Consider the following 23,600-nt stretch of genomic DNA (forward strand, 5'->3'; position numbering starts at 1 on the left):
GTCTATTTGCCAGCAACACCGCCGTCTCCACCGGGTGTGAGGCCTTTTTTTCCCCTCCCCATTATTTTCTTTTCTGGCGACCCAAAAAAGAAAAAGAAAAAAGAAAAAAAAAAATCCAGCCCCATTTTCTCGTCCTCGCCTGTTTCTAGGGATCAGGGCAGCTTTGCCTGCCTGACTGCCAATGACATTCGGCTCTCCCGAAGCTTTTCCCGGCTTCCAACCAGAGTCACCCGTGGTTTCGAATTGGAGATTCGTTTCCATAGGAGGTCAGGAACTTAAGGAATGAGGAGGATGAAAATCGCGAGAGGAAGAATAAAGAAGACCCGACCTGTCATCCTTGAGATTCACAAATCTATTCAGACTCCGACTCAGATTCAGACTCGAGATCGTCATTCATCTCGTGATTGGAATTGACGACGGCGTCTCCCATTCTTGGAAGCTTACGGGCACGTACCGTCCAGCACAAGAATATACTATCATTTCGCCCTGGTCGCATCACTCTCGTGACTCCGGTCATCGTTCTTATCAGTTATATTGTTCTGGTTCTGATCCCAATGACCCCGAGGACCCGTATTTCCTCCAATTTCAATGTCATCGAGTGATGGGTGATTATTGATTGCTGTTATTGCCCTTACCACCCACCGGTCTCTCGAACTAGAGAGCGGCATCAGCGGCAGCTTTGGTCTTTGGGCTTCAGCTTTAGCTGGTAAACGCCACCGCTGCAGGACCTTTTGATTTTATTTTTATTTTGATTATCATTTATCTTTTTATCTTTTGATTTTATCTTATTCAGCCTTCACCTCATCTCTCTCGCCTGTCCCCTTCTTGACGCGAGATACGCCCGGTTAACCAACAAAATCTGAAGGCATTGCCACCGGAACCACCGTCAGAGAACAGCGGACACAACCAGCGTCTGGGGAAATCCCGCAACGAGGCCAATACGAATTATTTGTGCCTCACTGCCTATCCACCACATCCACTTTACGATTTTTATTTTATTAATGTTCGTTCGGGCCTGGCGCTAATCCCAGACTGGCCGGTTCGCTCATCGCCGCCAGCACTCGGTTCCTTCGCTTTCTTCAGGTCGGCTTTTCGCCTGAGTAAGAAATTAAAGAATCCATAATAATCCCTAACTATCGCCCTCTGTCGGTCTTCAATTCTTTTTTTCCCTCTTCTCTTGACTCGTGTCTCTTGTACCTGGTCTTCTGTTCCTCTCGTCTCTCTTCTACTTTCCCTCGATGAATCCCCCGGATCGTCCCTTGTAACGTTCTCACGACCCGCGCCCACATTAACCTGACTTCAACCCCTCCATCTCTTGTTTCTCTTCCGAATCCGACCGAGATCCAACGTTTTCCTCTCTCCCGCAAACTTCCTTTAACCTTCCTTCTTTCTCCGCCCAGACTTCTTTTCTTCCTTTTCTTCCCTACTTTTTCTCTCCCTCTCGCACTTTGACCGCCTTCATCCGCGTATCAATCGTCGCCCGATCACTCGCCACTCCGTCATCGGCCTCTCTAGCGGACGATTGACTCTCGTTTCCTACCTTTTCGCTCTTTTCTCTTGTCACCGTCCTTTGCTTTTCCTGCGTGACTAGACCCGGAAGTCGGATGGAAAGATAATCATGGCCGCTCAGAATGGTCCTGGCTTGCATGTCGATGCCGAATTGTTAAAGCAGCCGCTATCGCAAAAGTGAGTAACACAACTTTCGCTTAATCATGCCGCCACAATGTGCTTTTTTTGCCCCCCCTGCTCTCATTGTCCGGGGTTCAATGCTGGAATCGAGGCGCAAATTGGTCTATTCTTTCGCTCGGAAAATTTCAATCAAGCAATAAATTCCCCTCGATTCGCTGGCACTGCAGCTTGAACTTTGAGATGCATCGGTTGGGGTAGCTTTGCTTTGCTGTCCATCCGGTCTGTCGCATCATTGGGTTGGGAAGGTAAAAAAGCGAAAGAAAGGGAAAAAGAGGCAGCATCCAAAGTTCTACACTCCAGCCTTACCGTTTGCCTTCTGGAAGAAGAACTTGCATTTGCCTGCAGCTTTGACTTTTCTTTTTTTCCTTCCCTCCCAACTGTTGGCCATTGCCATTTTCCCTTCCCTTCCTTGCCTTATGATGGGCGCCTTTCATCCATGATCCAATAATCCAACACCCGGCCACCATCCTTCATTATGTTTTTCGGCCGATGTTTTTTCAATAAACTCAACTTATCGTCGCGTTTTATATCAATGACTAACCGCCTCCACAGCCGAGGTTTGCATGACGACGACAACCAAGATCAAATCGGCTCCAAAAGTCCCAGTCCGACGGGAGTCGCTACACCGCAACCCGATCCTTCAGACAAACGTCTGCCGTCCATAATGCACAACTTCCTTCAGGTTGGTGTTCCCTCTGGTGATCAATCCAACCCCTTCAAACCACGGACCTTTCCTTCTGAGACTCCTACCTCCGCGTACTATGTACAGTCGAATGCGCCTACGACAAGGACACGGGATCACCGAAGTTCCGGCCATTCTTCCTCCTCCTCCTCCCCGGGCTCTTATGTCATGACGGGGCGCGACGCGGCTTCGGAGATGAGGTCGTCGCTCGCTGCCCGAGACAATCACTTTGTAACGCCGGAGAATTTGCCCCCGACGAATCTACCTACCCCCCCTTACTGCTCGGCATCTTCCCTTCTTCAGAAAGACTCGGAAGAGGCGGAATTGGGGTCTTCGGGCCCCGACAAGAGCATGGGATCGATCTTTAATGCGTTGAAGAATTACCTTTCCCCTTCGGGAAACTCCTCCCCTGAACCTCCCGCCCGCCGCCACACCTCTCACCCAGTCTCGAGCATCTCAGGCGATCCAGTCCTTGCCACCCACTTCTCCAATCCCACTCTCTCGTGCACTGCAGATGCCCTGTGTTTGCCGGAAGCTCCCCACTTCGACCATGAGAAGCCACTCGTTTCTACGTCTTCTGAGAACCTTGCGAAGCTAACTGGAAATGTGTCTGATTTTTCGCATTTAAAGAATACTCCCCCTCTCACGCCGCGGGCCATGTCCAACGAAGGTTCTCAAGTCGATCAGAAACCCAACACGTCTGCGCCGTCTACTTCGGAGCCCACGGAATCCGACGAGGTCGCCAAGTCCACCGACGAGATCGCGGGCAAGCTCAACGAGGCCTTCCCGTCCCCGTCCGAAAGCCCCCAACCGACTACTGCCCCGCCCGTTGGCTCGCTCAAGGGACAACTTTATGTCAACATCTCTCAGGCTCGGGGACTTCGACCGGGGTTCGATCCTTACGTTGTCTGCGTGTTTGAATGGAATGAGTGCATCTCGAAGAGCGCCCAGGATGAAGAAGAAGCCTCGATAGAACGCCAGCAAAAGGAACAGGAGAAGTCGGAGCTCGAGACCGGTCGACCCATGGCCATTCCCATGAAGAGCCGTCAAAGTAGCAACAACAGTGCCCTCGATGGCCCTGATCACAGGATTAGGGCCCCCGTCACTGACCCCCACTGGAACCATGAAGCTACCTTGTAAGTCATTAACCACACCCTCTTACTTTGCTCGATATCACATCGTGCACGGTCCGCTGACAAATATTATCAGTGATGTGCTCGGTGACCAATCTGAGGTCGACGTTTCGGTGTATGACCGTAAAGATCAGGAGGCGTTCTTGGGCCATGTACGACTTTGCGTCAATCTCAACGAGGACAACAGCCGGCTAGAAGGATGGTTCCCGTTGAAGGCTCGGGGAGCCGGTGACTCACAAGTATCTGGCGAGATTCATCTGGAAATGCGATTCGAAAAAACGGAGAAGAAGCAGGTGGGCCCTAATGACTTCCAGATCCTGAAGCTTATCGGCAAGGGCACGTTCGGCCAGGTCTACCAAGTCAAGAAGAAGGATACGCGCCGAATTTACGCCATGAAGGTTCTGTCGAAGAAGGTGATCATCCAGAAAAAGGAAGTGGCTCATACTCTCGGCGAGCGAAACATTCTGGTCCGCACAGCAATGGCCGCCTCTCCCTTCATTGTGGGCCTCAAGTTCTCCTTTCAGACCCCCACGGATCTCTACCTGGTGACGGATTACATGTCGGGCGGTGAACTGTTTTGGCATCTGCAAAAGGAGGGGCGCTTCCAAGAAGCTCGCGCCAAGTTCTACATCGCCGAGCTGATCCTGGCTCTTCAGCATCTGCACGAGCACGACATCGTCTACCGTGACCTCAAACCCGAAAACATTCTACTCGATGCGAACGGCCACATTGCTCTCTGCGATTTCGGATTGTCTAAAGCGAACCTTACCCAGAACGACACCACAAACACTTTCTGTGGTACCACGGAATACCTTGCTCCAGAGGTGCTGCTCGATGAGCAAGGATACACCAAGATGGTTGATTTCTGGTCGCTTGGTGTCCTTGTCTTTGAGATGTGCTGCGGCTGGAGTCCATTCTACGCCGAAGACACGCAGCAGATGTACAAGAACATCGCCTTCGGTAAGGTTCGATTCCCGCGAGACGCTCTCAGCACGGAGGGAAGGAACTTCGTCAAAGGCTTGCTTAACCGGAATCCGAAACACCGACTCGGGGCTAAGGGCGACGCCAAGGAGCTCATGGAGCACCCGTTCTTCCATGATGTCGACTGGGAAGCCTTGTGCCGTAAGGAAGTCATTCCGCCGTTCAAGCCGATCCTCAAGTCCGACACGGATACTTCCAACTTTGATCCCGAGTTCACCAATGCGCTCAATGCTTCGCTGAACGACCGAGCGGCTGCCGTTGCCAACGGTTTCATGACGGCGTCGACACCGCTCTCGCCAGGCATGCAAGCTAACTTCAAGGGCTTCACGTTCGTCAACGAGAGCTCGATCGACCATCACATGAAGAACGAGCCCGGCGACCACATGGATGAGGACACGGACACATGGCACCGATCCCATCGCAAGCAGAACTCGACAGACCACCGCATGAGTGGCGTCCAGAAGACCCACGATGGCGGAGAGCCCGGCATTTTCAACGTTGATGACAATTTTGACATGTGATGATGTCTTTGCGCAATGCATGATGATGGAGTTGTGATTTTGATTTTGATTTTGATTTTGTTGCATATATCCTTTGCGATTTCTGTACATGCCTTCGAATGGGTCTAAAACATGGGTTGTCTCCTCCCCATCTTTATATGATGCCCTGGCAGTTACATGTTTCTAATCATTGACGTTACTTATCATGGGCGAGACGAGTCTCTTTGTGTTTATCTTCTGTTTGTTGTCGTCCTTTTGCGCTTCATGCACTCAAACCATCCGGATTAGATGGATTGGATATATCCCTTTGATGGCTTCAATTTCCGTGGCTCATATCAATTGCGAGACTTTGATTTCTTCATATCTAACTCATTTTGTGTCCTATCTTCCGAGGATATACAGATTATTTCTTTTGCTCTTATTGCCCCCTTCTCATCATTCACATATGTCCTTTTTCCTTTGCCGCCTCAGGTTCTTCTGCTCCTACTACTCCCTTCGATCGATACCATCCGCGCAGTTTCACTTGGTACATTGAACGCGCATCGTCACCCTCAAGCCCGGTAGGACCGAGATCGACTATCTATCCTTCCCAGTTCAGGATGAAAGGGGGCTCCATCATTGTAGCGGCGTTTTCTTTTCCTCATTTTTATTCTAGGAATGGCGGCAGCACGGCGCATGAGAGGGAGTCAGGATTCCAGTGCCCTTGCATAACGGCATATCCGGTTGATCTACAATCTAGGCATTTACACTAAGTTCAAATATATGCGTCATGGTAATTGATGCACTTTTCAGCTTTTTGGATCTTTTCTCTCGTTTCGCCGATCTGTGTAAAGCTACCGTTATCAATGTCATAGAGGAAGTCTCCATGGTCCATGGAATCCTGCAGTTCAGGTGATACGGCTGTCATCAGCCTCGACGCTACGAAGTGGAGTTGTATGTACATTATGCAACCTAGCAAAAGTAATGATCAACCGTTATAATTAGGACTAAGGCTGACACGAGCGATAATGTTCCACCATCGAAGGACGGATCAAATGAGCATATTCACGAATGAAAGATAACAGACAAGCCGACGCGGTGGCAATGCCACCGGAGGAATCAGATAAATGAATCCCTCGCCGATCCGGAGAGCCGCACGCAACCCTAATGTTCGGTCTTCCTTCCTGCGCGCATCCCAGAATGTATTCAAAGTTCATCCACTGTCTTGTTCAGCAGCGTGGATGCTAGCGTCATCCTTTCCACAGGGGTCTTTTAGTGTCAAACTTCGGTGTGCGTGGGGGCCAGAATCTTATCGGTAGCACTGTGTACACCACGTTACGTGGTCTCTCCTACCGAGCCCTAGGAAAACAAGCAAGATGATTGTTTTACAGTCATTGTCAATCAGGAGGTATTGTTCCGTTGTCAGTATCCACCCTCCAGCCATGCGTTGGCAAGTATCCGGTCATCTTACGACTGATGAGGGATCCAAGGATCACCTTGGCATTGGGCTTCGCCTCCTCGTGCAAAGATTGGCAGCCTAAATCATGGCCGGCGGCCTTGGCGATTATCCCAGGGTTTTTAGTACGCAGTCCCTCGTTGACTTCCCAGACTGGACTCCACAAGGTTCGCTGAGCCTCCTGATCAGCCTCTTCCTGTGCTCCCCCAGCCCTAGGAGTCAGTACTGGCAAACACGGCTCGCGCGCCAATATTTGGAATCTCCAATATCGCTTAGGGCTCCTTTACACCGCTCGTCTCGCATGTCGACGGATCGGTGGATATAAGTATAGCGCTTGTGCTCCCTGCGATCTCTGGAGCATGGTTCTTTGGTAACCACCATCGTTGTTTACTTCCGTTGTCCGCTTTACTTTTTATTCGTCTGCAGAGGAGTTCTTCTACTCGTCGCGGGATATATCAACATGCGTCTTCTTGGGGCTACACTCGCTTCGGCGGCCCTAGCAGTTGCTCTACCATCTGCATCTCAAACCACTTCTGCCTCTTCCTCCAGCTCGTCCGGTGCCACCGAGCCTTGTGCTGTGGTTAGCCGCATCCTCGAGAACAGTGATGCCGAAGTCGTCGCCGCTGAGGCCGCGTACAAGTGTCTGAAGTCCGTTCCAGTAGCCGTCAAGGACGATGAGGAACTCATCGACGAGCTGAAGCTCCTCTGGCAGTGGCATTCCGAGACGGGCTGGCTAAAGAACCCTCCCTCAACCTGGGAACTGGGTCCACTGGACCTCATCGGCGAACTCGACAAGATCAAGAAGAACCTCCGCTCCTACGACAGCGAATATGATGTGCAGGCCGCCATCAATCGGCTGACCATCCGGACCGGGAACTACCATTTCAACTACGAGCCCGACATCCTGCAGGTCTTTAGCTTTCAGCGCCTGCTGGGCGTGGCTACCGTTTCTGAAGATGGCACCAGCGTGCCCAAGACTTACGTTTCCTCGGACCTCTTCGCCCACAAGGACGACGGCAGCATCGATATCTCCCCGATCAAGTCCATCAATGGCAAAGATGTCCAGGAGTTTCTGGAAGAGGTAGCGGACGACTCTCAGTATATTAACCCCGATGCGCGTTACAACAGTCTCACCGACCGGGGCCTGCAGGATTCTTCGCGGGGCTACTTCGTCGCGCAAGAGGCATATCAGGGTGCGTTCACGAACCTCACGTTTGTCAACGGCACCACGCGCAATATCATCAACGTCGCCAAGACGTATCAGAACTTCACCGGGATCACCACTGGCAAGGACTTCTTCCAGGCGTTCTGCACGGGCGACATCAGCAGCTGGGAGGCCGATTCGGAAATGATGAAGAAGGGTCACAACAAGGCCGCTCCGCTCCGCCGCTGGGCGAAGAGACAGACCATCCCCAGCGACGACTACCCCAAGCCCATCGTGGAGCACAGCCTGGGTGCCGTGGCCGGCTACTTCCTGTCCGGTCCTGGCTTGTCAGACGTTGCCGTGTTGAAGATCATCACTTTCGATCTTGAGGTGACCGGCTACAGAGAGTTTCAGAAAGTCATTCGGCAGTTCTTGGAGAGGTGCACGCAGGCCAACAAGAAGAAACTTGTCATTGATCTCCGTGAGAATGGTGGCGGCGAAACGGCCCTGCTTCTGGACGCGTTCATGCAGCTCTTCCCGGATAAGGAGCCCTTTAGCGCGCAGAGATACCGTGCCCAGGACCAATTCAAGCTCGTCGGCGAGGCCCTCGACGCCATCCGGGCCAACGAGACTGCGCTGAAGTGGGTGGAGAAGAATACCGAGCTGGGTAAGTTCAAACCAGATTGCAAACGATAAGACGCTGATCGTTTTCCCTAGATATCGCCTCGGGATACAGTCTGAGATACTGGTCATACTGGAACTTCGTCGATGCCAACGGCAAAACCTTCTCCTCATGGGACTCCTTCTACGGGCCTCATAAGTTTAACGACGACGAGTTCTCATCGATCGTGCGATACAACGTGAGTACTCACAACTTGAAATCAACCCACAAGGCATCATGACCTTCATATCTAACCCCATTTCTTCACAGCTATCCAACAGTAACCCCAACAGCATCCTCTCCTCCAACTTCACCTTCACCGAATCCTCCTCCACCAAAAAAGCGCCCTTCTCGCCCGACAACATCGTCATGTTCACCGACGGCCTCTGCGGCTCCTCATGCGCCTCCTTCCACGAAGAACTCAAGAACATCGCCGGCATCAAAGCCGTGACCGTCGGCGGCCGCACCAAACCAGGGCCCATGCAAACCATCGGCGGCACCAAGGGCGGCGAAGTAATCCCTTTCTCCGCCGTCTCCGACGAGATCCCTCAGCTCCTAAACGCCACCACCCAGCTCGGCATCGCCCCGGATCTCGAGTCCCCCTCTATCCTCCGTCTCCTGGACACCGAGCAGGTCTTCCTCCGGGTCGGCGACTCATACTCCCGTCTCCAAGTCCAGGATCAGATCCGGAAAGGCGACTCCTCGCAGACTCCTTTGCAGTATATCTACGAAGCTGCCGACTGCCGCATCTGGTACACCACTCAGACGCTCCTGAACCCCGAGAAAGCGTGGGCCGCGGCGTGGAATGCGCATGTGAACCGCACGAACTGCGTGGCGGGCTCGACGGGGCATAATTCCAGTCTGAGTGGTGGGTATAAGGCCTACGGAGCGGGTGCGTTGCATGGGGAGATGGACAAGGGGGAGGACGGCAGTAGTGGTGGTGCTGGTGAGAAGGACAAGGACTCGGAGACGAATGCTGCGTCGTCGGCTTGGAGGCCGAGTCTTGGGTTGGTTTCGGGGGTGGTGGTTTTGTTGGGGGTTTTGCTTTAGAGGGGGATGTAAAATTTTTCTTAAATCTTCCTTCTTTTCTCTCATGTGTTAAAGAATATATATTATGTGTAATGTATAGAAGAATAGAGGCATATAGAGACATGCAAATACTAATAATGCCATTAATATAATAAGTCTGTGAACCGACACATCACCATCGCCAGTTGATTATACTCTTTGGTGTTGGTTGGATAGGAACACAATGCCTCCCTACGGAGTATGTAGAGCCTTCCTTGGGACTAATGGACTAAGATCTGGTTTACAAATCGCGGTTCGGGCCATTTCTTTTAGTCTTAATCTTTCATATCCTCATTTACGTTGACTGTCGAAACAACCGTCGTAGGTTAGCTAATTAACGTAGTGTAACTTATGAGAGGCAGCTCAACTCTACCTAGTCCAAGAAAGAAAAAGTGAGAAGCAGTTGAAGCACAAGCATAAACAAACCTCTACAGAGGTAACTACGGAGCAAAACACTCTGACGTCAAGACCCCTGGACCGTGGAATGGATATATTAAAAATAGCCCGGCTAATCTGTTTTAGGGGGCAAGCATTTTATGTTCAAGCTGAAAAAGTTAAACGAACAGTCAGGGATCGGTTTCGAGTTCCGTCCCGGAAGGATTTCGACCCAACGGACTTGCCGTGCCGTGTCTTGTCCATGCAACGTGACAGACAGAAGAATGAAGATGTTGATATGATTGAAGGAGAAATCTGTCCAGATAGTTGCACTGCTGCACCGCACAGCAAGTGATCATCACTCGATTTAGAAGTGTAGAGGACGGGGATACCGTAGATCATGTTCAATCCAACCTCATCTATCGACTAGAAAAATAAAAAATCGATAGTCTGAGCCTGAGCCTGAGGGCAACAGCCAACAATGGGCGTGTTCGTCGCAAAGTGAGTACTTCATGTTGCAGATTTGAAATCCCTGCACTGACCCACTGGATACGAGTCAGAAGGAACTACGGACCTTCTTTTCTTCTTACCGAGTTCTGGCTACATACCCAGTTGCAGAAAATCGAGTCGGTTGTCCTCTGCGAGCACCGGAATGCGAGCACGGGTGGGCAAAACCAAAGCGCTCCATGTTTCACGGTGCTGGGTGTACTCCGTGCTCCACTTGTGCTCGGGAATAAATCGATCTCGGAGGGCTGATAATGCACAAAATATTGCCGCAAGGAGGACAGAACATAGGGGGCTAGATAAACTCGTCATTGGTCAAGCAGACCGGACCGAGAACGGCACCTGCAGTCCTGCACCTCATTATTTGTGTACGGAGTATGGACCCTTCGGAGGATATCCCGCAGGAAGAAACCCCCGAACGGGTGTACTCCGTGCTCTTCGGATTTGGACTGCAGAGCGGCCAGTTTGATATAGAGCGGATAAAGCAATGGCGGTTTGGACTAAAAGCGTATAATATATATTTATATATACTGCGGATATCTATCGTAACGATGTTTCTCTTGATAGGGTGGACACTGGACGGTAAACGAATCTCGTCAACCCGCGCACCCACTCCACGGGCAGATGTCTGGGATTGATATGACCCATTATTGATCATATGGTATTGATAATTTGGAGAGTGGTCAGGGCACTAGCCAATGATCGAATCCGCTTAACGGTGCGAACCGATGGGTAGAATGGGTCCATGGGGATGGTGATTCGGATGTTGTAATGGGATCTCATCATCTCAATCATTTCCTGCCTGAGAGGAATCTTAGTCAATGGTTTGTCAGTCCATGAATATGAGTATGGAGGTTGGAGATTGAATCCGAGACTCCAGAGGAAGGCAGAAGGCAGAGCAACAAAGGGTGCAAAATATGCAAAAAAGACAAATAAAAAAAAGGGGTTGAAGTGCAATGAACCGCCCCAAAGGGGGCTAGTGCCGTGTTCCTGAGGCCGCCCAGACCAGCCCCACCACGCTAAGCCCTGGAGGGCCTAGCGCCAAGTCACGACCACGGATTTCTTTGGGATTTTCTGGCGATTTCTTTCTTCGGCGTCGACAATCCTGACGATGATTATGTCCCCCCCAGTTCGTATCCAGCCTGAATGGCTTTGACCCCATGTGGCTTCATCCACAGAAATTCAAACGTTTATCCTGATCGTCAATGCAATGAATGTCAATTCTGATTTCTCAGAACCGAATGATGGATGGACCGACGCATTTGGGTTTTACTTCTGGCCTATGGTCGAATGAGAAGACCAACTAACTCTCTGGCTACTGACTAGTAACTTAGTCCACCTCCCCCTTTAGCACTCATGCAGTTTCCCCTGGGCAACTTGACTCCTCCAACTTTCCTTAGCCCCGAATCTCTGACTCTCTAGTCTCTAGCCTCTACTCTAGCTCCCTCCCAAGTCTCCCCTGGCCCGGGGATTTCTCCTTGCCCCTGATGGTTGGCCGCCGATGACACGAGCTCTCCGCCTCCGAGCACGAGTTGCTGGCATACGGAGGAGTAGGCGTGAACCCAAGATCCTCATTCCTGGTGGGGACGATCGGCCCTCGAGTGCCGCCCAGGTCCTCCTAGTTTCTTGCTGCTAACCTAAACGAAGAAGTGGCGTGTCTGTGGTATGTGCTCAATGCCTCATGGCCCTGGGTTAAGCCCCTTTGGGTCACTATTATGGACTGATTAGGAGATAGTATGCTGCGATGCTCTCTGTCGCTGGTTGATGTCCCGGTTGGATTCCTAAAATAGCCTCCCTTTTCCATCTTTCCTTTTTCTTTTTCTTACTACTCCTTCCCCCCCCCATCTCATCCCACGACTAGTTCCTCTTCTCACACCCTCTGTCTGGGGTTTCCAAATCTATTATTGTTTATTTTGATTTCTGATCTTCTACTCTTCACCTTCGCCCCTACACATATGAGATAAGCATAACTCGAGTACGGAGTAGTGGCGTAATATCTCTCGGCACATACCAACGCGCATCCTGCTCTCCTTTCTATTCCCCACTTAATCACTTCTCTTTTTCCCCTTAACTCTTACTCTGTGCTCCAATTTCAATTTTTTCTCTCTCTCTCTCTCTCTTCCCTTTTTTGGACCATCGCCTGAATAATCAATCGCTCTTCATGCTGGCCAGATGCACATTGAGGGCTCAGGATGAACGTCGTCGCTACTAGACCCGAAAGCGCGTCCTTTCCGTCTTCTCCCCATTCCGCCCACGACTACAAAGATTCCGCATACACAGTGATGGTACAGCCGGTCTCTTCTCGGACGTCATCGGTATCGTCCTTCAGAACCAACTACAGCGTGTCGACCGCCCCTACTTGCTACTCCCCAACTTCTCCAGGCTCCTCATACCGTCAATGTGATTCCGCCGCCTCTCTGGATAAGATCCTCGAGTCGGTCTTCAAGCGACTCCCTTATGAAGTATACGAAACCATTTTAGATCAGCTCTACAGCCTACATACCGACCCAAACCAGACCGGGTGTCTAACATGCTATCAACGCGACCTGCATGCCCTCTCGCTCACCTGTCGGCCCTGGGAACGGGCCGTCAGGGCTAGACTGTGAGTGCGGGCGTTTCTGCCTGACAGATGACTTGCTAACGCGAGATCTTTACTTTTAGGTACAACCGAATTCACATTGTCGGAAACGATTCACCGTCCCAATTGAAGAAGTATAGATTGAAAAGAGGAAGCCGATTGAAACTGTTGAGACGGACTCTCAGGGAAAGGAAATTGCTGGCCAATCTCGTCCTCGAACTGCGCGTCCCCCAGATGGATCTGCTATTTACGAACGGCAAGCAAAGCTCTCCATGGCAGGAGTACCGCGATCTGGTCGCATCGGTCGTCATGGTCTGCCCTAACCTGGAGCGGCTATTGGGGCTGTCCATTCCTTACAACCACGAGTTCGACCGGCTCACTCACGCCTTGTCCACCCGACGGAAATTGAAAGAGCATACCTGGGTTTTGGGTGAAGCAACGGAAGCTTCGGAAGGCTCCCCTCGCAGCACGTCTTGTCCCGGAAGCTTGGGTCCCTTGCAGATGTTCGAGTTTCTCGACTACCACGTTTCGTGGACGAATTTGGAAACTCTGATGCTCTACGGGCTGACCGAAAATAGCGCATTGGAACCGAGCATCTTTCTTCGCATGTTCAGCCTCCTGCCTTCGCTACAAAACCTGTGCATCTCGAACTTCAACGAAGACGCCTTTGCGGACAGCGCTTTGCTTTGTTTACCCCCTCTGAAGTCGCTTCGGTTGGAGGGCCTTCCCGGTGTCACCGATACAGGTCTGGCGCAGTATACTTCGCGCCCGGAATCAAGTTCGCTCCGCACGCTGGCTCTTATCGAACAGAACGTCCAGTCAATGCTAGTGATTTCGAAGATCCTGGCATCGTTGGGACAACTTGAGCACTTCAAGATTGTCCAGACTAACAAATCCCCGATTTTGGATGCGGACGGCATTGTTTTCCAGCCCTTGTTGGCTTCATCGACTCTCAAACATATGCATTGGGATGTAGCCTGTCCAGATCCACATACCGCTCTTACCAAACTCGATTATGCTCCTTTCGCTAAACCTCCGAGCCATGTCGACACTCCCAATTCCCATCTTGCACAGAGCATTATCGCTGGGGGATTCCCTCAGCTAGAAGCTCTCCGTGCGCCATCTGACATAGAGCCCCCTGGTGTTCTCCAGGGCGTATGTCAACCGATCCCGCGTGGACAGGCCCTGCTCCAGCCAGACCGTTACAGTCTTCCACGCAGCTCCCATGGCTCTGTTAAAACCCGCCCCATGGCCCTGCCAGGGGGGAACAATCTGACATCTGCCCGAATCCGTGCACAGACATTCATCGATACCGCGGTGAAAGATACAGAAACTGGCATGAGGGTGCTTATCACCGATCACTCGGACTCTTACGTCCCCGATAGTGCTCTTGAAGAGGAGGCCCTGTCGGACGAGGCGTCGGAGCTAGACATCAACGAATTCGGCGTGTGCGGGTCACATAAACGCCCAAATGAAGACGATAATGCGGCATCCGAGGACCCGGAAGGGCCCGTTACCGTATACGACTTCAGAATGCCTGCTTATATGGGCAGGATAGGCACAACCACCAGCGCGAAAGACGTGAAAATCCCTCGGTTCATTCTGCGTCCCGATATCCAAGGGCAAGAAGCCGACGGGGGTCTCGTTGGCTGGAAGCACATCCTTGCCTCCAATCAATCATTAACGTACGCAGCGGGTGTTGGTGTAAATTGCTTCGGTAACAAGGGCATGCCTACTCCACCCCCTGATGAGCCTCCGTCACCCGCGTCGACTCCAAGCTCTCGATTCGGGTGGGGTAGCATTGGCAATCGCTCAGCATTAGGGACAAGCCCAAACACACCCACCACCCCGTCTACTCCGATGAGTCTTGGGTCCACGACCTCGCTTCCCTGGGAGAAGGATACCTGCACGGGCTCGTGGAACTACAGCCATAAAAGTGGTCGCGAGTGGTGGTTCCACATGGAACGAGAGCGTCCAAAGAACATCGAAATGGTTGATATCAAGCGACTTTTCTGAGCTATAGCCACCCAGCTCTAGGGATAGTCTACGGCAACCTCTCATTCTCCTCAATTTCCTCTTCAGGAGAGGACAAGAAACCAAAAAATAAATCGGCTTGCAAGGAACATGCTGAAGTATGGAAATAACGCGGAAAATGGCGTTACGACATGGCGTACGATATCGTCTCGACACTGCTTGCAGAGTCCAATGTGTCGAGATTGTCCGGTCTAATTTCCAAGTGGCGCCAACAGTTTCACTGGTGCTTTTCTCTCTCTCTCTCTCCCCTTCTCTCTGTCACTATATACCCCGAACATTACATGTTCATTTTGTTTTACTCCAAGGGCAAGACATGGCACGCACCGGACGGTCCATCATCAACCCTTTTTATATCATTTCTTTGTAGATCTGTTTCGCATTGCTTCACCCACTTTCTCACCGGACGGCGCCCGTGACGAACTAGGAATTAATTAGGATTGGATATACAGCCTCTGTTCGACTTTACTTTCTTTTTGTCCATACATCTTTCTGCCATCCTTTAATGCCTGGCCTCTTTCCTGACTTGACTCGTTTACTTGGTCTTGGTCGGCAGATTCATAACCCCTGTACAGTGAACAAGCTAGATACTCTGATGGATGTGGTTTATTTAGTGCATAATGTAATGGATGGATTTTCATTTTCTTTGCTTTCATCTATGGACATCGCTCCTCGACTTGAAGTAATAGATTTTATGACGTCGCTCGTGTTTATGAGCCCTACTACCCATTTGACTAGGTATTGAATGCCTCTCTCGAGGCAGTTTTCACATATATCGAATATAGAGATTAGACCCGGTGTACGTAGATACATGGCTAAATAAAGGGTGGTGAACAAGGATCATTCATTGCAAAAATTCATTCGTAAGGGACGAAATTAGAAATAAGAAATAAACAAAGACACCCCCTCTAGACGTAAATACCCATGTTCGTGTCCTTCTTCTTGGCTTGTACTTCGGCGATGGCATCCACGTAGTTCTCGTGACCGATCTTACTCAGGCCCTTGCGGAGCGCGATCATACCGGCCTCGACGCAGACAGCCTTGAGCTGGGCACCGCCGAACTCGTCCGTGCTGCGAGCCAGTTCGGCCCAGTTCACCGAGTCCTCCACGGTCATCTTGCGGGAGTGGATCCGCAAGATGTTGGCCCGAGCCTCCTCGTTGGGCAGAGGGAACTCGATTTTACGGTCCAGACGGCCGGATCGCAGCAGGGCGGGATCGAGAACATCGACACGGTTGGTGGCGGCGAGCACCTTGATCCGGTCGTCCGAGGCGAATCCGTCCAGCTGGTTCAGGAGCTCCAGCATGGTTCGTTGCACTTCACGGTCACCGGACTTCTCCGAGTCGAAACGTTTCGTACCCACGGCATCCAACTCGTCGATGAAGATGATCGACGGGGCCTTCTCCTTGGCGAGAGCGAAGCAGTCACGAACAAGCTTCGCACCGTCACCGATGAACATCTGCACCAGCTGAGGACCGGCAAGCTTCAGGAAGGTGGCGTTTGTCTCAGCCGCACAGGCACGAGCAAGAAGGGTTTTACCGGTACCGGGGGGGCCGTACATCAAAGCACCTGGGAGAGAACACAATGGTTAGTGGGCCAGGGTTATAACGGGAGGAATCAAGAAGGTCCAACATACCCTTTGGCGCCTTGATACCGATCTTCTTGAAACGCTCCGCCTCCTTCATCGGCCATACGATAGCCTCGACAATCTCCTCGATTTGCTTGTCCAAACCACCGATATCCGTGTACTTCTCCGTGGGCTTCTCGTCGACCTCCATGGCCTTGACTCGGTTATCATATTCGGCCGGTAGTGTATCCAAGACCAGGTATGAGTCCTTGTTCACACCGATGAGATCACCGGGCTTCAGTTTCTCGTGGTCTACGAGACCGATGAGAGGCAGGTAGATGGTTTGGCGAGTCGACGTCTTGATAACTGCAGACTTGCCCACTCGAGTAGCGTCAAGATCGATGTTGGCTCCTTCCTCGGCGGCTTCGGCCTCGACGTCCAGGTCCAGCAGCTCAACGACGTTTCCGACAAGGTATGGTAGTTGTCTAAATAGAGAAAGAAGCAAGATAGTTAGGACAGATGTTCAACCGATAGCAACCGCTTGAGAGGATGGAGCCATCGCCCTCATCTCATCCGAGAGAGAGCAGTGGCAAGGAAGAAGCATCCATCGCGTCAGCATAATCCAATGAAACCAACGTACCTGTTATTCTCGATCTTCTCCTGGTTATCCTTGACCTTTTCTCTCATCGTGCTCTGCTCGTGCGTCAACCGCTGGTATTCGCTCTTCATTATGCGCATCTCGTTCTCAAGCATCCGCCGTCGCTTGACGATGTCGGCTGTGCTGGAGTGAAGGATTTCCTCGTCCAGAAGTTCATCATCCTCGTCCTTCTTCTCGGCATCGTCCATCTCGGCGTCGCCGTCACCTCCGGGCTTCTTGCCGTCGCCATCGCCCTGCTCCTTCTTCTTGTCTCTCTCCTCACGCTCAAGGTCGTCGAGATCCTCTAAGGTGGACATGATGTAGGATGTGGGGAGTAAGGGGAAAGTAAATGAGAATTGGCAGCACGCAGCAGTTCTAGATTGGTGCAGACAGGGGGAAAGAGGGGGTAGAGAGTGATGGGGTATGAGATGGAAAAGGACCTGCCGGGCAGCTGTTGAGCTCCGGCCAAACAACGTCAGCTGTCCTGCCTGCGTCACGTGATGCTACTGACAAATGGTGCTGCTGACTAAGAACTCTTGCACGCAACGAGCTAGTTAAACCACAGTAGATGCGATGCTGATGCTATCTTGGTATCTAGCTACAGATTTACTTCTATAATTTACATGCGCTCTGTCCGTGCTGGCCCGAGCACGTACTTGTACTGCAATCAGTAGCGGAAGTTGGGGTTGTAGCTGAGGGGGGTGTTGTTCCCAAGATTGTCCAAAACTTTTTGGCGACCAAACTCGAGAAGACGGTATTTTGACAAAAAGTCATCGTTGTTGACTGGGAAGATGTTAGCGCGTCTTTCGTTGACAGTCTACGGCAAACAAGGGGATACTGAGGGCACATACTGTATCCACCACACATCCTTCGCTTTCCAGTGAATTCTGAGCGTCCATGAAGCATTCTCCAGTTATCGAAAACTAAATTCTGGGTCAGTCATAATTCGCAGACCTAGGCGGGAAGCCCTTACTCAGTGCCGTTCCAGGCTCAAGTTGTGTCCAAAGCTGCAACTGCTGCCGGTGAATGATGTCGTTGAAGGCACGAGCTGCCTCATACCATTTTATCTGCTCTGCCATATTCCAGTCGGTCTTGGCCGCCCGGTCGTAATTGTTCCATCGTATTTGGAATAGCCTTTGGTGTTGCGGGTGAAGGCCGAAAACGGGGGCCTGGGCTGCAGGCTGTATGGAAATGTCTTCGTTGCCGCTGGCATGGAATGGCTGCGGGACTTCAGCTAGAGTGTGGAAATACTCGCGGTTTTTCACAAACAACAGTTTTGCCGCATGAAATCCATCGACAAGCAAGCTAGCACCCCCATCACCGTCAGTATGAGATAGAAGATGGAAGAGTTGAAGCCGGGCTGGGTCAGTGAAGTATGTGTTATCTGTGTGTGCACCAAGCGCTTCCGTGGTGTAGGCAGTGTCCTTGAAAGTGAGATCAGACGTGAAGTCCCAAAAGCCACCTTGATGATGTGAGCAACAGCGCGAACCGCCAAGAGGGAGTCGGGAGAAATACCGTAGTGAGTTTGTCTGATGAAAGCAATTCTTTCCAGGAGAGACTTGGTGGACTCTGGATCTACAGGTACACCTTGCACAAAGCAGAACCCGTATACTTGCTAAACTATTGTTAAACAACGCTGGGTGGTTTCGGAACAAACTTACGATCGCTTCAAGCCACCGCCACAAAGCCTGATCGTCAGACATAACGTTGGTGTACGAGACAGCTGGAGGGAATGGACTGCTAGGATCATGATGCTTGTGAAACCTGGAGCAAAGAGTTAGCAGAAAAGAAATGGGCGTATGATAGCAAGCATCCAAACTGCTTTACCGAATAGCCATCATGTGCGGTTCCATTGGTTTCTTCTTCCCATTGGCATGGAATCCGAGCCATGAGAAGGGGTAGAAACCACGATGACCGTCCGACCCTTATAAAAAGTCAGCCCTCAAACCTCCAGAATGATAAACAGCGAGCCGGGATCAGTACACTGCAGTTCCACCCCATCCTCAACGTATTCAACCTTTCCTGTCCTTATATTTTTGGGTATCTAGACCCAGGTGACAAAAGGTTAGCTGTTAGCTAATGCGAGCTTTCCAAGGGCATTGTGAATTATCGTACCGAGAAGGTGTCTACAATGCGTTGCCTTGTGTCCGGGTGGATACACTTCGAGCATTGGCAATTTTCCCTAGAACCGAGTAAGGCGGCCGAGAATTAGCGACTTGATAATCGGCCCAAGGGGCGTCAAGCCCAATACCTAAGCCAGAATTTCCCACTGCGACGCTCGTTAGCACACAGCAAATAATTGATGCTCTTAGCAAAAGTAGCCTGCTTACTAAAGACCAATGGGCCCATCGGGTGCCTTTCGCAAGGATACATACTGGTCCTTGTGTTCTTCAGTATCGAAATCAACAAAAGGCTCCAATGCATTTTTCGCGACCATAGGAGTTTCACGAGACGGTCGCTCCGGAATTGATGAGTTCGCCCTCGTCCAAATAACAGCGGGCAATCGGTGGGATGAAAGACGCAGTCGAGGGTTTTGGCAGATAGCCCCCGGGATTATGGAAGAACTTCGCCGGCTTGCAGCCTGTGTAGCGTTAACACCTTTAAACTGGCGCTTAAGTGTGGCCATTGCATCACTTCGGCTGTTACTTACAAGTGAGGATGGCAGAGTGCTAGCATTGATGTCAGAAGCAGCGTCCTAAACGGCGGGATAGGGGACAACTTACCCAGCATTCTTGATGGACGCGAAAGCCCCCGAAATAGGAATGCGACTCATGATCTTGACGGGCCTGCCTGGTTCACGCTGCGCAGTTGTGGCGGGAGAAAGAGAAGAGTATCGCAAGTTATTCCGGCACGTCGGCGGCCTAAGAAGCCTCGGCGTCACGTGCACAGACCATCCTGGCGTATACATTACATTGGAGTGAATTACTGCTAATTAATTGCCCAGCTATAGAGATACACCAATTTTTCTGATCCTCCCAGATACAATGTCTTTGCGTTACATAGGGCAGCAACTTAAAGTTTACTTTGAGACTTGGCCACCTTCATCAGGCAACGACCATTGCTTAGGACCACCTTACCATCACCATTCTTCGTGACAAATCGAATCTCCTCGAGTCCCTTGTTGGATCTGCCAGTTCGCCAGATTTCAGTGACAAGCTTGTCACCGGGCTTGACTGGCGAGGCGAAACGCGCCTGGAACACTTTGAGGTTGTTGGGGTCGCTCGCGCCCAGCTCTTTCAGGATACCCTGCGCAGCCGAATTCCAACTAAACAACCCATGGATAATGATGCCCCCAAAGCCCATCTTGGAACCGGGCTCTGGGGTAGCGTGAAGCGGATTGTAATCCCCATTGAGCCTAGCAAGAACCCGAGATTATTAGTTTTCGATTACTTACCGTGGGAAAGTGACGCGTTGGATAGTTTATCCCTTACCTGTAGAGATGCGCGGTTTCCATATTCGTCTGGACCACATGAACAGCATCGGGCTTTTTGCCCTCGGGAGGAGGATAGCTGACGGTGCTAGGGCCTGGCAGTCAAACGACAATGTGAGCCGAAGCGTCTCAGAAGAGCGGTGGATGATTTCTCTTACCCTTCGGTCCTCCCCAGTTGCCCTGACCAACAAAGAAATTGCTGCTTAGCGTCTTGGAGTACACTTCACCACTATCCTTGTCCACAATCGATTGCTCGGTCTCGACAACCGTGCCCGGTTTGCCTTTGTCATACACGCCAACCACTTTGTTGCGCAGTTCAAATGTACGACCGGCGCTGGTGGACGGCAGAGGTTTCAGGATTGTGAGCTTGCGCTGACCATCCACTACCCTGCTGTAGTCAAATTGAGGCACTCCGGGAATAGGGGTTGCTGTCGAGCGTGCATAGAAATCCGTCACTTCTTGGTCCGTGAGCTTGAATGCTTTACATTAAGACAAACATCAGTGTCTGGATTCGATTGCTCTAGTTGGTGGTTAGAGGTCCATACGGAGAATCAGAGGATATGTTGGGAAGACAGCAAAGTTAGGGTGCAGTTCCTGACATTCGAGCATTAGCGATTCCGCAGATGACAGTGCATTGATTTGCGCATTGGCTTACATAGAGAAAATGCAATTCATCGGCCTTGCAGCCAATGCTGTTAGCAAACAACAGAACATCCCGCTTTTGCCAGGAAACCTCCTGGGCAGGATATTCGAAGCCAACTCCTGGTGCCGACATCAGGCAATTGTTTTCTGAAGCGACGGAAGTACGGTGCCAATGTTAAACAAGGATGGCAACCCCACAAATCAGGCGGTAGGTAGAAAGGCTAGTGGCTGCTGTCAAATAAACAGAGAAAAAGAAACGACGTCCAGACAGACAATCCCAGGTTGATCTACCTCTGAATATTTAATAAGTCGACTTGGTTGCGGGGCCTGCCGTGAGGAACCGAGGCCGAAACGCGCCAAGTCGGCTAACTTTCTGTTATCAATCATATCACAACACTAATCAATCAATGAATCAATCAATCAATCGAGCTCTAGCTAGTCCGAATAGATAAGACAAAAAAGGTATATTTCTCTATATTGTGATATAAACTTCAAGGTCCATGAAAGAGAAAAAAACACAAAAGAGTTCGAACCTTAACAAGATAAGGAGATCGGAGGCAGCTAGACTAAGCGTCGACTCGGGGTATCTACTTGGGGAATTCGAGGAGCTTCATGATCGTCTCTTGTGGAAATCATCTCTCCGTATCGCGCCGAATAATGATGCCCGTTCCCCTGCCTTCTTCCAAAAACAACGCCGTAAAAGCAAATCTCAACAATGAAAAATCGAAAACAAAATAGATACCGGACCATGATTTTGAACCAGAACTTCAACAATATCCCAATGCCCATATTATGGACCCTCATATATGCTATGCTATCCATGCGTAAAATTTTTTGCGGGTACGAAGTTCCGTACGGGGCTATGACACAACATTCGAATATCGTAGACCGCAAGTGGTCAGAAGCGAATGTATTGATTTAACACCTGCCCAAGTCAGTCTTCCAGTTCCAGTGGCGCAGGACGATCTTGTGACTTACATCCTGTAGAAACAGCTGCCCTCCGAGTACCGCACCGGATCGGTGGTCTCGAACTTGTAATCAATGGTGATATCAAGATCACGCTTGTTCTTGTCGTTCGGCTTGTTCTCCAGAACACCAGTCACGGTCTCCTCCTCCTCGACGGTCAGCACATCACGCAAGTAGAAAACGGTCTGCTTCCAGTGCGTGTACTTGGCGTGAGGGCCGGTGGAGAAGAGGATAGGCTTGTGGCAGGCACCGAACTCGATATCAAACCAGGCAATCACGGCGTGAATGAAGTCGCTGCGCTTGGCAGGCAGAGAGAAGGGGACCTTGAAGGCCAAGTCGGCGGTGGTGACGGTGTAGAGATCGAGGGTGATGATGGGGCAGGGGTCAGTAACCAAGGCCTTCATCTCCACGGTGTCGACCAGGGGCTCAGTGAGAGCAATTTCCTTCATGGGGCTGTAGTTGAAGCCGTAAACGTTGTCCCAGACTAAGAAGCGTTAGCGTTGGGAAGACTGGGGATACTAATCAGAGAACCAATGCCACTTACATCCAATCTTGTCGTCCTTGTATTCGCCATCCTCAATTGCAGCCAGGTACATGGTGGCCTTGTCGGGGAAGATCTTGCCGCCGGGCACGAGGTAGCGGTCACGGGCGTAGAGGACGGTGTCCAACATGGACTCATAGAGAAGGAAGTATCCCATCCACTCCGAGATAATGATATCAACCTTGGGGTAGGGGAGAACGACTTCCTCCATCTTTCCTTGGAGGAGGGTAATCTTATCGGCCATCCCGTTGACGGCGACAATCTCGCGGGCCTTTTCGATGATCGAGGACATGTCAACGCCAATCACGTGTTTGGCGCCGGCCTTGACGGCAAACCTACGAAGCAATCCATGTTGTCAGCTCACCGAACCAGAACCCTTTGGTCACATGAGAGCACTCACATGCTGAGAATTCCAGTACCGCATCCAACGTCGAGGACAACCTTATCCTTGAAGATATGACGGTTCTGGTAGATAGCATCGCGGTACGATCGGGTACGGACATCATCTTTCTAGAAATCCCAGGCATATTAGTGAGGTGTCAAGCCAGTTTCAACGGATTGTACTTACAAGCATTTCCTCGTGGATGCCTGAAAGAAGACTCGAGAGTTAGCGGGCTGATAAGCTCAATGGAGATTTGCAGCGATTTGGCGGTAATTACCATGATGATCGTAGCTATGCTTCCAGTCAGCAAGAAGAATGATTTACCCAAGACGGAGTCACCTCTCGACATACCTAGTAAAATAACGGACTTCGGCGTGGTCCATGCCCACCATACGATCCGCGCTGCTGGTCATCGCACCAGCAGGGTCTGCAGATTGTTGTCTCTCGGATCCGTTCATCTTCACGAAAGGTATTATTCGATTAAGAGGAAAGAGAAAAAGAAAGAAACGGTATAAGAATGAGAGAAATGCAAGAGACAACGAAGAAATTTAAGAATAAAAATCTTCGTATGAGATGCAATGAAAGGGAGGAGGAAAGTTAAGCGCCTTTGAGATCCCTTCAAGGACTTTTTTTTTTTTTTTCCTTTGACTTTTGCC

General features: G+C 50.9%; 7 protein-coding genes across 7 annotated transcripts; 3 read left to right on the forward strand and 4 right to left on the reverse strand.

The window, feature by feature from the left end:
* Window positions 1-1,618: 1,618 nt before the first annotated feature.
* Window positions 1,619-5,006, forward strand: schA (serine/threonine protein kinase SCH9; the record flags this gene model as incomplete). The annotated part of the gene is made up of 3 exons (XM_046082219.1): window positions 1,619-1,686; window positions 2,242-3,507; window positions 3,581-5,006. 3 exons carry the CDS (start codon window positions 1,619-1,621, stop codon window positions 5,004-5,006), a joined length of 2,760 nt encoding a protein of 919 aa, XP_045938176.1.
* Window positions 5,007-6,880: 1,874 nt separating this feature from the next.
* On the forward strand, window positions 6,881-9,275 carry LDX57_000574 (uncharacterized protein; the record flags this gene model as incomplete). The annotated part of the gene is made up of 3 exons (XM_046082220.1): window positions 6,881-8,231; window positions 8,282-8,424; window positions 8,496-9,275. 3 exons carry the CDS (start codon window positions 6,881-6,883, stop codon window positions 9,273-9,275), a joined length of 2,274 nt encoding a protein of 757 aa, XP_045938177.1.
* A 3,089-nt stretch (window positions 9,276-12,364) lies between these two features.
* LDX57_000575 (uncharacterized protein) lies at window positions 12,365-14,766 on the forward strand (the record flags this gene model as incomplete). The annotated part of the gene is made up of 2 exons (XM_046082221.1): window positions 12,365-12,774; window positions 12,834-14,766. The coding sequence occupies 2 exons, from the start codon at window positions 12,365-12,367 to the stop codon at window positions 14,764-14,766; spliced, it is 2,343 nt and encodes a 780-aa protein (XP_045938178.1).
* A 923-nt stretch (window positions 14,767-15,689) lies between these two features.
* Window positions 15,690-17,300, reverse strand: RPT5 (proteasome regulatory particle base subunit RPT5; the record flags this gene model as incomplete). Its single annotated transcript, XM_046082222.1, has 3 exons — window positions 15,690-16,348; window positions 16,416-16,831; window positions 16,987-17,300. The coding sequence occupies 3 exons, from the start codon at window positions 17,298-17,300 to the stop codon at window positions 15,690-15,692; spliced, it is 1,389 nt and encodes a 462-aa protein (XP_045938179.1).
* Window positions 17,301-17,650: 350 nt separating this feature from the next.
* On the reverse strand, window positions 17,651-19,756 carry LDX57_000577 (putative trimethyllysine dioxygenase TmlH; the record flags this gene model as incomplete). Its single annotated transcript, XM_046082223.1, has 12 exons — window positions 17,651-17,766; window positions 17,835-17,906; window positions 17,957-18,445; window positions 18,499-18,598; window positions 18,645-18,747; window positions 18,811-18,907; window positions 18,967-19,027; window positions 19,099-19,165; window positions 19,235-19,252; window positions 19,314-19,564; window positions 19,634-19,652; window positions 19,707-19,756. 12 exons carry the CDS (start codon window positions 19,754-19,756, stop codon window positions 17,651-17,653), a joined length of 1,443 nt encoding a protein of 480 aa, XP_045938180.1.
* Window positions 19,757-19,883: 127 nt separating this feature from the next.
* LDX57_000578 (uncharacterized protein) lies at window positions 19,884-21,510 on the reverse strand. The gene is made up of 5 exons (XM_046082224.1): window positions 21,069-21,510; window positions 20,959-21,007; window positions 20,572-20,892; window positions 20,415-20,508; window positions 19,884-20,338 (listed from the first exon to the last, which is right to left on the reverse strand). The coding sequence occupies exons 1-5, from the start codon at window positions 21,186-21,188 to the stop codon at window positions 19,996-19,998; spliced, it is 927 nt and encodes a 308-aa protein (XP_045938181.1). The 5' UTR covers window positions 21,189-21,510; the 3' UTR covers window positions 19,884-19,995.
* Window positions 21,502-23,558, reverse strand: rmtA (protein-arginine omega-N methyltransferase HMT1). The gene is made up of 7 exons (XM_046082225.1): window positions 23,296-23,558; window positions 23,222-23,235; window positions 23,131-23,150; window positions 22,963-23,072; window positions 22,566-22,897; window positions 22,034-22,505; window positions 21,502-21,980 (listed from the first exon to the last, which is right to left on the reverse strand). Exons 1-7 carry the CDS (start codon window positions 23,400-23,402, stop codon window positions 21,974-21,976), a joined length of 1,062 nt encoding a protein of 353 aa, XP_045938182.1. The 5' UTR covers window positions 23,403-23,558; the 3' UTR covers window positions 21,502-21,973.
* Window positions 23,559-23,600: the final 42 nt, after the last annotated feature.

Source organism: Aspergillus melleus (assembly GCF_016097325.1).
Source record: "Aspergillus melleus strain CBS 546.65 chromosome Unknown contig1, whole genome shotgun sequence".
Lineage (NCBI taxonomy): Eukaryota > Fungi > Ascomycota > Eurotiomycetes > Eurotiales > Aspergillaceae > Aspergillus > Aspergillus melleus.